This window comes from Zootoca vivipara, chromosome 6, assembly GCF_963506605.1.
Source record: "Zootoca vivipara chromosome 6, rZooViv1.1, whole genome shotgun sequence".
Taxonomy (NCBI): domain Eukaryota; kingdom Metazoa; phylum Chordata; class Lepidosauria; order Squamata; family Lacertidae; genus Zootoca; species Zootoca vivipara.
Window position 1 is genome coordinate 3,836,956 of NC_083281.1, and position 13,380 is coordinate 3,850,335.

At 45.6% G+C, this 13,380-nt stretch overlaps 1 protein-coding gene across 1 annotated transcript in view; it reads right to left on the minus strand.

The window, feature by feature from the left end:
* APC2 (APC regulator of WNT signaling pathway 2) overlaps positions 1–13,380 on the minus strand; it is a 59,485-nt gene that overhangs the window by 29,819 nt on the left and 16,286 nt on the right. Inside the window, exons 2-7 of the mRNA XM_035121054.2 lie at positions 8,251–8,409; positions 6,337–6,427; positions 5,084–5,273; positions 3,595–3,703; positions 3,268–3,381; positions 1,497–1,574 (exon numbers count right to left, since the gene is read on the minus strand). Of these exons, the coding sequence (XP_034976945.2) occupies positions 1,497–1,574; positions 3,268–3,381; positions 3,595–3,703; positions 5,084–5,273; positions 6,337–6,427; positions 8,251–8,409 (741 nt within the window). The remainder of the gene's footprint in view (positions 1–1,496; positions 1,575–3,267; positions 3,382–3,594; positions 3,704–5,083; positions 5,274–6,336; positions 6,428–8,250; positions 8,410–13,380) is intronic.

Here is a 13,380-nt window from a genome sequence, read left to right on the forward strand (position 1 = left end):
GCTGCGTTCCAGATTAGAAATATATCCCTTCTGCGAGGTTATGCATGAACTAGGAGAGGGATAAAGGCCTTGGTGTCTCCAGGGCCCAATAAACTGGTCCCAGGATGGAGATAAACTGGGGGGCCTGCTTTGGCTCAAGCAGGGATGGACTTCAGCTCCCATCAGCAACTGGTTGACTGACCGAACCCAAATCATGGGTTCTCATTTCTTTCTTTCTCTTTGATGGAATTAAAAGCTTGGTGGATCAGGGGAATGCTGTGGATGTAGTGTATCTTGATTTCAGCAAGGCTTTTGACAAAGTCCCCCATGATATTCTCGCGAGGAAGCTGGTAAAATGTGGATGGAACGAGGGAACTGTTGGGTGGATTCGTAGCTGGTCGACTGACCAAACCCGAAGAGTAATCATTAAGGGTTCCTCGTCATCCTGGGGAAAAGTGACAAGTGGGGTGCCGCAGGGTTCAGTCCTGGGCCCGTTGTTGTTCAGCGTCTTTATAAATGACTCGGACGAAGGAATTCATAGAATCATAGAGTTGGAAGAGACCACAAGGGCCATCCAGTCCAACCCCCTGCCGAGCAGGAAACGCCATCAAAGCATTCTTGACATATGCCTGTCAAGCCTCTGCTTAAAGACCTCCAAGGAAGGAGACTCCACCACATTTCTTGGCAGCAAATTCCACTGTCGAACAGCTCTTACTGTCAGGAAGTTCTTCCTAATGTTTAGGTGGAATCTTCTTTCTTGTAGCTTGAATCCATTGCTCCGTGTCCACTTCTCTGGAGCAGCAGAAAACAACCTTTCACCCTCCTCTATATGACATCCTTTAATATATTTGAACATGGCTATCATATCACCCCTTAACCTTCTCTTCTCCAGGCTAAACATACCCAGCTCCCTAAGCCGTTCTTCATAAGGCATCGTTTCCAGGCCTTTGACCATTTTGGTTGCCCTCTTCTGGACACGTTCCAGCTTGTCAGTATCCTTCTTGAACCGTGGTGCCCAGAACTGGACACAGTACTCCAGGTGAGGTCTGACCAGAGCAGAACAGTGGTACTATTACTTCCCTTGATCTAGACGCTATACTCCTATTGATGCAGCCCAGAATTGCACTGGCTTTTTTAGCTGCTGCATCACACTGTTGACTCATGTCAAGTTTGTGGTCTACCAAGACTCCTAGATCCTTGTAGACCACAAACTTGACATGAGTCAACAGTCAATTCAGGGGATCTTTGTCCAATTTGCGGATGGCACCAAACAAGGAGGGGTAGTGATTGTCGCAGAAGATGGAATCAGGGCTCCAGGCGTCCTTAACAGGTTGGAGAACTGGGCCAAAACGAACCAACCGAATTTCGACAGGGACAAATGTCAGGTTATGCGCTTAGGTAGAAAGAACCAGCTGCACAAAAAACGAGGGACACCTGGCTCACTAGCAGAACATGTGAAAAGGATATCGGGTTCAACACTGATCTGCACCCCACCCCCAAGCTCCAAGCCCCCTCACCTGCGGCTCCGATTGCTGGACTTTTTCTTGAGCTTCGATCACCTCTTTGTCAATCTGCTCCAGCCGACACACCCGGATCTGCACAGTTTTTTAAAAAATAAAAAAGAGCAAAACATCGTATTATTTACCTGCAAGCTCCCTTTAACCCACATCCGCCCACTCGGCCGTTTCAATCTGCAGAACTGGCGCTGTTGTTCCTTATTTGTGAGAAATCAGTCTTTTAGTCTGGCAGCGTCTAATCTTTGGAACTCCCTGCCTATTGATGTCGGGCAGTTCACTGCACTCTTTTCGGCTCGTTGCTTAGAAAGGTGTTTAATCTGTTGTTAGCCTGTTGTTATGTTAACTTTCCCAAAGATCTCCAAATAGTTGTTGCTAATTTTCCTTATTGATAATTGTATTATCTTTCTTTTGGGGGGGGAGGTAAACCCCTTTGAGTCCCGTCCCCCCAAAAACCCCACACCCACCCACAATCAAGCGGTGTATATTTTTTGTGGAATAAAACAAGTTGCCAGATCCTGCACAGAAGTGTTGTTGTTGTGATTTCTGCTTTGCAGGGGGCTAGACTAGATGACTCATGAGGGCCCCTTCCAATGCTACCAGTCTATATTGTTTTTATCTAGCCACCCAGGGTGGGTGACACTATTAAAACACAATGTTAAAACTGTTCAGAACAAATTCCGTTCATGATAATAAAAGAAAATAAGATAAAAAATTACAATAATTTTATATATTATTATTATGATTATACTATTTAATATTATTAATATTCTAATAATATTAATAATATGCAATGGCTCTTTTAATCCTTCCTACCTATATAAAACCGTCGAGTTGGAAGGGAACACAAGGGTCATTTAGTCCAACCCCCTGCAACACGGGACTCGAACCCATGACCATGAGATTAAGGGTTTCCCGCTCTACTGACACAGCTTGTTTAGGATGACATGGTCACATCCTGCATTCAGTTTGGGGTGGGTTCATCTAGATGCCCTCTGGAGTGCCCCCTCTTTCCAGCTCAGTAAAGTCCAGTGATTCTACAGCAAACCCCTGATAGTTGGGTCAGTAGAGCACAAGACTCTGAATCTCAAACCCCCGCCCCCCGGTCTAATATACCTAGCACTGCAGATTGTCACAAGAGTGCTTGGACTAAAATGGTCAATCAAAAATTTCACTCTGGTGGTTTATCACCACAACAGCTACTCACTTTGGGTTTTAGTCAAGCAAACAGTCTAATTTGTCAGCGCCTAAATGATATCGAGCATCAGAACATCTTGGCCACAATAAGGAAAATGAGTATTTTCCACCTTCCCATTTCGACTCTCTGACACCCTATCTGCAAAATCTAGCAATTCCAAAATATAGACGCGCTTTTACTCTCGCGAGATTGAATGTCTTGCCCTCGGCTGGGCTTGAAGGATGATTCCAACAGGCTTGCACTCTTGATAAAGATTTGAGGAATGAGATTATCGCCCCTCTTTTATTGTCCATTCTGGGTTGCCCAGCCACTGCCCCAGTGTCCTTTCTCTGGGCAGATCAAGAGGAGCAGGTGATAGCAAAGGTGGCAAGGTTTTTAGCTGGGGCCATCAGAATAAGACCCACCATTTGACTGCTGATTCCAAACCCCAAAACGTATTTTATATAATTGACTTTTTTTCCTATTTATTGTATATCATATTGTTGTTTTATTGCTATGGCCGATGGTTGACGCAAATGAAGATTCATTCATTCATTCATTCCAACTCTACAATTCTACGATTTTTATGATCCTCACCTGGGCCCTTTGCACCATTTCGTCGGTCGTCCCGAAACGCTCCTCCATGAGGGTGCGGATATGCTGGGCTTCGAATTCGAGCTGCTGGCGGATCAGGTCCATCTGCATCGAAAACTGGACAGTGGAGGGGGGGGAAGAGGCCAGGTGTAAAACCCATTTAGGCAAAAACATTGTATTTGTGCCATGTTTTCATTCCTCTCTCTGCAGAATCTCTCTCCCCGCAAGCAGACACACCAGGGACTAGGAACTTGAGAAGAGCTTTGCACTAACCTTGGTCCTGCAAACCCCTCCTACGCCCAGAAGGGGGGCCTGGGCTCCGAAACTCACCGTCTCCACGTGAGGGAGCTCGTCCAGCCTCTTGGAGAGGCTTTGGAGTTGAGTATAGTACCACAATTTCTCCTTCTCCTCTTTTTCAATCTCATTCAGGAGAAAACATCTGGGAGAAAGGAAGGGGGGAAGAACAGTGGGAGGGCAAGAATCAGAAAAGGAAGGTGTGTGACTCCCCACTAAAAAAAGAACTCTGGGAACTGTGGTTTGTTAAGGGTGCCGGGAATTGTAGCGCCATGTGCGAAAAACTATAATTCCCCAAAAAATTGGGGGGGGGGATGGAGCTTTAAATGTACAGTGTGGGTGCCTCTACACTGCAGTTAGCTAAACTGAAAGCTAGTATAGATCATAATGGCACACTTTCAATTAGATACGGGAATCTGCGTTGGGTCCATTTAGCCAGTATTGCCTACTCTGACTGGCAGCTTGCACTCCTATCACCCAATCCTGATCCTTTTTTTTTTGAAGTAGGAGAATCCGGGGATCAAAGCTGGAGCCTTTTGCATGCAGAGCAGTCGCCATGCCACCAAGCTGTGCTCCCTCCCTTACAATTAAAGTGAGGTGCTAGTCCTCATTGTTCTTTACAGTGATACCTTGGTTCCCAAACGCCGAAAACACCGGAAGTAAGTGTTCTGGTTTTCAAACATTTTTCGGAAGCCGAACGTCCGATGCGGCTGTCGGCTATTGTTTCTGGGGCGCCTGCACCAATCAGAAGCCACGCCTTGGTTTCCGAACATTTCGGAAGTCAAATGGACTTCCGGAAAGGATTAAGTTTGGCAGCACTTTTGTTTTTGCTACTTATTTTGTGTTTTTGTTTTTGAGGCTTTTTCGGTTCATTTGTTTTCGTGACTGTGCGGAACCCAGTTCAGCTACTGATTGATTGATTGATTGATTGTGTGACTGCCGAAATGGATAAAAGCCCCCCCTCCAAACAATGACTATCATCAGTGCAGGTAAGGAAAAAATGTAAGTTTAATTTTTATCATCTACAATACTGTCTTATTTATTTTATAGTATACATTGATTATTGCTTTCACTGTCTTATTTATTTCATAGTATACATTGATTATTGCTTTCACTTTATGGATCTCATTAGATAGTAAAATTCACGTTCAATTGCTGTTTTAGGGGTTGTTTTTAAAAGTCTGGAACGGATAAATCTGTTTTGCCTTACTTTCTATGGGAAACCGCGCCTTGGTTTTGGAACGCTCTGGTTTTGGAACGGATTAAGTTTGAGAAACAAGGTACCACTGTATTTATTTATTTATTGAATTCATATACTGCCCTATACCCGGTTGGGGGGGGGGGGTTTATCACGGCGGTTCACAGAATAAAATCCAGATATAAAACCACAAAATACATAATAAAAACCACCACCAGTAGCTCCCTCAACGGCAAGGCTATGATCTCAAAAGGGGAGGCTGGCTCAGGCTGCATTTGTGAATGGAAAAATGAAAGAAATTAACTGAGACAGGGGTGCCCCCCTCACCTCTCTCCGTCGAGCTCCTCCAGGAGTCGGATCGTGGCCCGGCTGAGGTCCCCCATGCTGTCCTTTCTCTGCAGGGACCCCGGACGCGCAGGGCTGCCTTCGGGACTGTGGTCCTGGCTTATGGGTTCGGGGAGAAGAGCCGGCGGATGGAACTTGAGGTTGTACAAGCTGCTGATGTCCATCTGCAGGGCTGGAGCAGAAGGGAAATGGTAAAGGTAAAGGACCCCTTTAAGTCCAGTCAAAGGCAGCCATAGGGTTGCGGCGCTCATCTCGCTTTCAGGCTGAGGGAGCCAGCGTTTGTCCACAGGCAACTTTCCAGGTCATGTGGCCAGCGGGACTAAGCCGCTTCTGGCAAACCAAAGCAGCGCACGGAAACGTCGTTTTCAAGCATCTTTTACAATAACCCAAATTCTTAGACCTCCATTACGTCCAAAGTCCATCGCTATGCTACAAGTGTTATTCCGGTCCCGCTAACGATTGTTTACAATGGTTTTTAAGATAAATGATTAAAAAATTTTCCCTATTCCGTATTAAAGCTTTGGTCTTCCCAATTTCTGATTCTTCCAGTCGTTTTTTGCCATTTTGGCATAAACCCATCCACTTGGTCTGCCAAGGCTTCTCTGATAGAGACTTCTATTTTCTTTCCACGAGACCCTTCCCATTCTTGGGGTCCTGAGCCCAGTGAAGGTTATGATCTAAGAGGTTATCCTATTACTTAACTGTATAATAATAATAATAATAATAATAATAATAATAATAATAATAATTATCTAATACATTGCTATTTCCTGACGCATCACGATATCAAGTTCTAATTTATCTTGTTTCGTCCATTCTCCAATCAAATGCTTGCATAGCTAACGAACCTTGACTGTACCTTTGCACATATACCTTGTATCTATCCCATTTCCCCATAATTTTTTGCGTTGAGCTGCCTCTCAAGCAATTTGTTAAGAATGCCGTTTCTGCTAATTCTTGCATTTTACTCTGCCAATCGATTACTGTGGGAACCTCCTGCCCCTTCCATCCCTTAGCCACCAGTAATCTGGCAGCCGCTGTTGCATAAAGAAAAATTTCTTTCACTGAGTTCGGGATGTCCTTTCTGACAATACTTAACAAAAAAAGCCTCTGGTCTTTTTTAAGAATGTGATTCCCAACATTTTTTTTCAATTCATCATATATTAGGCCCCAAAATATTTTCATCTTCCCACAAAATATTTTAAAATATTAAAAAAAGATTAAAATCCACCCACCTTTCAGTTGGTCTAGAACTTCCATCTGCCCTGACGAAACCATCAGCTTGGCCTCCTGTTCCAGTTTCCCCTGGAGGTGTCGCAAGACTTCCTGGAGCGGACAAGAAAGGGGGGAAAAGACGGAGGAAACAGAAAATTGATTGAATGCCTCATTACAACAAAGTGGAGGGAACATTCTTCCATATGTGGTGGAGCTGTAAAAGAGTAAAAGTGTATTGGGAAATAATTCACAACGAATTGAAAAAAAAAATCATTTTCCAAAAGAAACCAGAGTCCTTTTTGTTAGGGATGATTCAGGCGGAAATTCCCAGGTGTCAAAAAAGGTTATTTATGTATGCCCCCACGGCGGCCCGTGTTTTGTTAGCCCAAAAATGGAAAACGAGCGAAGAAGGATGGCAATTTAAACTGATGGAATATGCGCAGCTTGCAGACTTAACATACAGAATAAGAGAACAAGAAGAACATATGTTTAAAGAAGATTAGAATATATGGGGAGAATTTGTGTTTATTTGAAAACACTGGCAGCATAAAGATAAATTCAACAGTGTAAATAATTTTGGATGGATGTAATAATGGAATACTGAATGGTTTAGTGTATGTAAAATATGCATATTTTGCATTATGCAAAATGAACCGTGGAAAGAGAAGAAGGGAATAATAATAATAATAATAATAATAATAATAATAATAATAATAATATATTACTAATACCCTCCCCTTTTGGCTGGGTTTCCCCAGCCATTCTGGGCAGCTTCCAACAGGAGATTTAAAATACATTAAAACATCAGTCATTAAAAAACTTCCCTAAACAGGACTGCCTTCACTGACGCCTGAACAGGAAGTCACTGATATTTTAAGGTTGTTTAAACGAATATTCTAAAATGTAAAACAGAAAATTTAATTAAAATTATGTAAAAGAAAGGAAGGAAAGGAAATGGGTTGAATGAGCTATGCTACCTGCACGTGCTCAGAGGGGCCCCTGCCGCCATCTCACGCAGAACTGCCGTTAACCGGTCAAGAGGACAAGTTGAAGCTACATTCCTTCATGAGGACTAGAAACCTGCTCCTTCTATGTATTTGGGAACCTCAAACAGGCTTGAATCCAGGTATTGCTGAACCCCAATTCCCCTTTCTTCTGACCACTGGCCATGCAGGCGGCAGAGGCTGTTGGGAGTCCAGCAACATCTGGGAGGCGGCAGTGGCTCCCCACATCCCCGTTCTAGGAATTCTGTGGACGGAGAAATCTCTGGGTGCCCAAGCCACTTCAACAACAGCTTCACAAGACATTGGAATACAGGAAGCCTCTTTCAACTGAGTCAGATACGGTATACCTGAAGAAGTGTGCATGCACACAAAAGCTCATACCAAGAACAAACTTAGTTGGTCTCTAAGGTGCTACTGAACAATTTGTTTATTATGTATTTTTAAATATATTTTTCTAGTCCTCATTGTTTGGGATTAAATAGGAACCTGTCCACCTCAGGACTGAACCTGGGACCTTTTGCACGCCAAGCAGATTCCCTAGCCGCGAGTTAGCTCCTTTCCTTAAAATAAAGCAAGATTCTAGTCCTCATTGACCTGAATTAAATAGGCATGGGATCTGAATTAAACAGGAATCTTTCCATCTATCTCAGGATTGAGCCTGGACTGGACCTTCTGCCTACCAAGCACAGTTCCGCTCCTTTCCTTAAAATAAAGCAAGATTCTAGTCCTCATTGACCTGAATTAAATAGGCATAGGATCTGAATTAAACAGGAATCTGTCCATCTATCTCTGGATTGAGCCTGGACTGGACCTTCTGCCTACCAAGCACAGTTCCGCTCCTCTCCTTAAAATAAAGCAAGATTCTAGTCCTCATTGATCTGAGGCTGAGGGCTATTGCTAATACATTGAACACGAGGCTCCCTTCCTTACCTTCATATCCGAAGTCTCATTTTCCAGCTTGGACAGGTGGTTGGAGTTGTCCTCTAGCTCCCTCCGAAGGTGGGTGTTCTCGGTCTTCAACGCCTCCACCTGCCGGACGAGCTGGTCGTAGGAAGCGATGGATGTAGACATCTTCAGCGGCTTCGTCAACTGCAGAGGGGCAGAAAGGGACGAGTGAGGGGGCTTTCCTACGTTGCGCCGGGAAAACACAAGCACGAAGATTCCCCGTGTCCGGGATGTTTGCGGGTCATAGACAGAAACCTGGCAGGCGTCTCTGCGATTCCCTACGGCCCTTTCATCATGACAGGCCTAACTCTGATAACAGGCGCTGGGAATGTGAGCCACAGAATCATAGACTTTTGGAAGAGACCCCCAAGGGCTAAGCGTTGTCGCCCATCATGCACAAACCCCCTTGGATTAATAATAATAAGATAAGATAAGATAAGATAAGATATCTTTATTGTCATTGTCCCCTTGCGGGAACAACGAAATTACTCGGTTGCTACATCCACTCCGATAAAGCATTCCGCATAATCCAAAATTATAAAAACTTAATTAAAAACAGTAAATAAATAATAATAATAATAATAATAATAATAATAATAATAATAATAATAAGTTATTTATACCCCACCCATCTGGCCGGGTTTCCCCAGCCACTCTGGGCAGCTCCCAACAGAATATTAAAAACACGAATAAACATCATACATGAAAAACTTCCCTAAACAGGGCTGCCTTCAGATTCCAAGCGGCCTCCCACTAGAAATCCAAACCGGCTCCTTTTCGAGAGGAACGGCTCGCTAAAGTGTGGCACATTGCAGAACATCGGACGCACCAACAGTTCATTAAAAGCGGGTCTTTTTTTTATTTGACATGGTTTAAGTTTTTCTCCTATGCTAACTCAGTCCAACAGCCCACTAAAATCCCAGTTCTACAGATAAACATGTGGACAGGCTTCGTTGAGAGCTGAATTGTCTCACCCCTGTTTCTTTTTATAACAATTTATTACTTATACCCCGCACATCTGGCTGGGCCTCCCCAGTCACTCGGGGCGGCTCCCAACAGAATAATAAAAACTTGACAAAAAAAATCAAACACGAAAAACTTCCCTGAACAGGACATCTGCCTTCAGATGTCTTCTAAAAGACAGGCAGTTGTTTATTTCCCTGACATATGACAGGAGGGCGTTCCACAGGGCGGGCGCCACCACCAAGAAGGCCGTCTGCCTGGTTCCCTGTAACCTCACTTTTCGCAGGGAGGGAACCGCCAGAAGGCCCTCGGAGCTGGACCTCAGTGTCTGGGCAGAATGGTGGGGATGCAGACGCTCCTTTAAGTCTCCTGGGCTGAGGCCATTTTAATGTCATAGTTGAACGTTGTATTGTATTCTCAGTTCCTCCCCATTATATAATAATAATAATAATTATTATTATTATTATTATTTATTATTATTTATTATTTATACCCCGCCCATCTGGCTGGGTTTCCCCAGCCACTCTGGGCGGCTTCCAACAGAAAAATAAAACACAATAATCTATTAAACATTAAAAGCCTCCCTGAACAGGGCTGCCTTCAGATACCTTCTAAAAGTCTGGTAGTTGTTTTCCTCTTTGACATCTGTTGGGAGGGCGTTCCACAGGGCAGGCGCCACCACCGAGAAGGCCCTCTGCCTGGTTCCCTGCAACTTGGCTTATCGCAACGAGGGAACCGCCAGAAGGCCCTCGGTGCTGGACCTCAGTGTCCAGGCAGAATGATGGAGGTGGAGACGCTCCTTCAGGTATACTGGACCGAGGCCATTTAGGGCTTTAAAGGTCAGCACCAAGACTTTGAATTGTGCTCGGAAACGTACTGGGAGCCAATGTAGGTCTTTCAGGACCGGTGTAATAGGGTCTCGGCGGCCTCTCCTAGTCCCCAGTCTAGCTGCCACATTCTGGATTAGTTGTACTTTCAAAGGTAGCCCCATTTGGAGCGCATTGCAGTAGTCCAAGCGGGAGATAACCAGAGCATGCACCACTCTGGCGAGACAGTCTGCGGGCAGCGAGGGTCTCATCCTGCGTACCAGATGGAGCTGTGAGACAGCTGCCCTGGACACAGAATTGACCTGCACCTCCATGGACAGCTGTGAGTCCAAAATGACTCCCAGGCTGCGCACCTGGTCCATTATACCTTTCTTCTAGTTTTTCCATTTCTGCATGCGTCTGTATTGCTTACAACCAGTGCTTTTCTCGGGGGGGGGGCTGTACGCAGGGGTATGCATACCCCTAAACATTTTGTGAATCTTTGTACTTTTGTCCATTTATTTTCCCTGATTTGAACCATAAAACGGTGGTTTTCTTGAGTCAAAATGAGAGTACCCCTAAACATTTTTTAAAAAAGAAAAAAAGCACTCCTTACAACCACTTTTACTGTACTGTAATTTGTATGCATTTATGCCTATCGATCTATCATTGTCGACACCGAATGACAGCATTGTGTTTGAGACATAGCTCCCTCTAACTAGGACCTGGGAGTGACCCTGGGGGGGGCAGTCATTACCTCTTGGCCTAACCTACCTCACAGGGTTGTTGTGCAGACTAAATGAGACGGGGCAAGGGCCAAGTGGTCACCACCTTAAACTCCCTGGAGGAAGAAAGTGAGATAGTTAATCCAGTCCGTCAAGATACAAAATGCATCGCAAAGTTGCGTTGCCGGCCTCCGTACATCTCAAGAGACAATGGAGTGCGCCTCGAGGGGTGAAGCCAAACCGCTATGTTAACAGCACCCAAGGGTCCTCCCTGGGGCACAAGCCTAGGCCGTGTGTCTGGGGGTCCTGGGCTGCCCAGATGAAAAGACCCCCCCCTCTCGGCCTCAAAGATGGGGTCCAAAGGAAAGCAGAGCAAGACGTTTGGCACCAGCTCGGCTGCAGAAGTTGCCAGAAGGAGGCGGACAAGGCGCTATCCAACCGCCTTAGGGACTCCGCTCCAGATTTGTGTAGGGTTTACTCCTGAACCTTTTCTGAGGAACGGCTTAGGGAGCTGGGTATGTTTAGCCTGGAGAAGAGAAGGTTAAGGAGTGATATGATAGCCATGTTCAACTATATAAAAGGATGTCATATAGAGGAGGGAGAAAGGTTGTTTTCTGCTGCTCCAGAGAAGCGGACACGGAGCAATGGATTCAAACTACAAGAAAGAAGCTTCCACCTAAACATTAGGAAGAACTTCCTGATAGTAAGAGCTGTTCGACAGTGGAATTTGCTGCCAAGAAGTGTGATGGAGTTTCCTTCTTTGGAGGTCTTTAAGCAGAGGCTTGACAGGCATATGTCAAGAATGCTTTGATGGTGTTTCCTGCTTGGCAGGGGGTTGGACTGGATGGCCCTTGTGGTCTCTTCCAACTCTATGATTCTATGATTCTTCTCCCAAAGATATCCCACAAAGTAGTGGAGGTTTAGGGTCAGAGTTTTCCTTCTCTGCGATGGGCTCCCTTCCCAGTTGGACAAGCCTCACCTGCCCCTCACTTTACAGAAACCGCCTCCTTGACCGATGGACCCCCCTCTTGGTCTCGTCCGCTCCATCCTGTCTTCGCATGCAGGGGAAGCCCCTAACTCAGCGAGGGCCTGAGACCCATCAGCTCCCCTCCCCTTGTTTAGCCAGCCATTGGAAACCATTTCCCAGGATTGTGGCTGCTTCTGGGAGCCGCAGGTGAGAGCAGAGTGCAGGGTGGGGACTAAAGGTGAGCAAATTACCCCAGGAGGAGCAGTCGTGCCCATAGCTGCCAAGTTTTCCCTTTTCTCGCGAGGAAGCCTATTCAGCACAAGGGAAAATCCCTTAAAAAAAGGGATAACTTGGCAGCTATGGTCGTGCCCCCCCCACCAGAGGTAACTGCCCCTCCCCTTACAGCCCAGGCAGGGTTGGGAATACCCCCTACCCGAATCTGGAGAGCCGCTGCCAGTCAAATGGTCAGCCACACTGAGCTAGATTAACAGCACAAGATTCCTATTTGCTTCTCGCTCAGAACGCTGAGGACTGGCGTCTTGGGTTATACTTGTGGGGAGGAGACCCCGCTCCATGGAAGAACACCTGGCTTGCCTTCAGACGGGCCCAGGGGTGACCCCCTCCCCACCGTAGCATCTCCAGGAAGGGGGCTGGGAGAGAGCCCTGCCTGAAAGCCTGGGAAACCACTGCCAGCCAGAGCAGCCAGATGGGACTGTTTATTGCAAGCTGGTCAGCCATAGAGTCACCTAGGCAGAAGCATCTTAGACCCTCAGATATAATAAGGCCCAAACACAAGACCCAGGGGTGGCCCCCTAGTGATGTCACCTGGGCTGTGCCCCACGCCAGACACACACACAGACCCCACTCCTCCCCTTGAGCCCAGCCCAGTTCTTTCTCTTCCTCGCCACTCCCTCCCCTCGCTAATCCCTGGAGATGGAGGTTAATTGGGACAGGGAAGGTGGGAGAAGAAGACGGGGGGGGGGGAGAGAGAGAGAGAGAGAGTGTCCATGCAATAATTTGCACCCAGTCCCTGCCGGGCTGAATCCTGCAAGCTGCTTGCACAATCTCCTTACTAATATACATATATACGGGTGAAACTCAGAAACTTAGAATATCGTCAAAAAGTGCATTTATTTCAGTAATGCAACTTAAAAGGTGAAACCACTACGGTATATGAGATAGATGCATGACAAGCAAAGCAAGATCTGCCAAGCCTTTCTTTGTTGTCATTGTAATTATTTGTCGTTAGGCGGGTCAATTATAAATGGAATGCAATTGATGAAATGTAATAGCGATGTTTATTTTCGTATTATTGTAACTCTTTGTTTTATTGCTGTGGAATTTCCAAAAGAAAGCATTTGTCAAAATTAAAAGAAAAAGAAAAAATAATAAGTTGCATTACTGAAATTAATGCACTTTTCGACGATATTCTAATTTTCCAAGTTTCACCTGTATATATATATTTAAAAATTAAAGGCACGTTCCCCCAACCTGGACATCTAAGCCTGCTCCCTGCCATCACCTGGAGACCAGGTAAGCGCTGGAGGTCTGTGGACCGAGCAGGTAGATTCGCAAACCCCTCACCTGCTGACTTCTCCCCTTTTCTAAATCGGCGTCCCCACAAATCAATGGCCACAGTCATTTTTTTCACAGA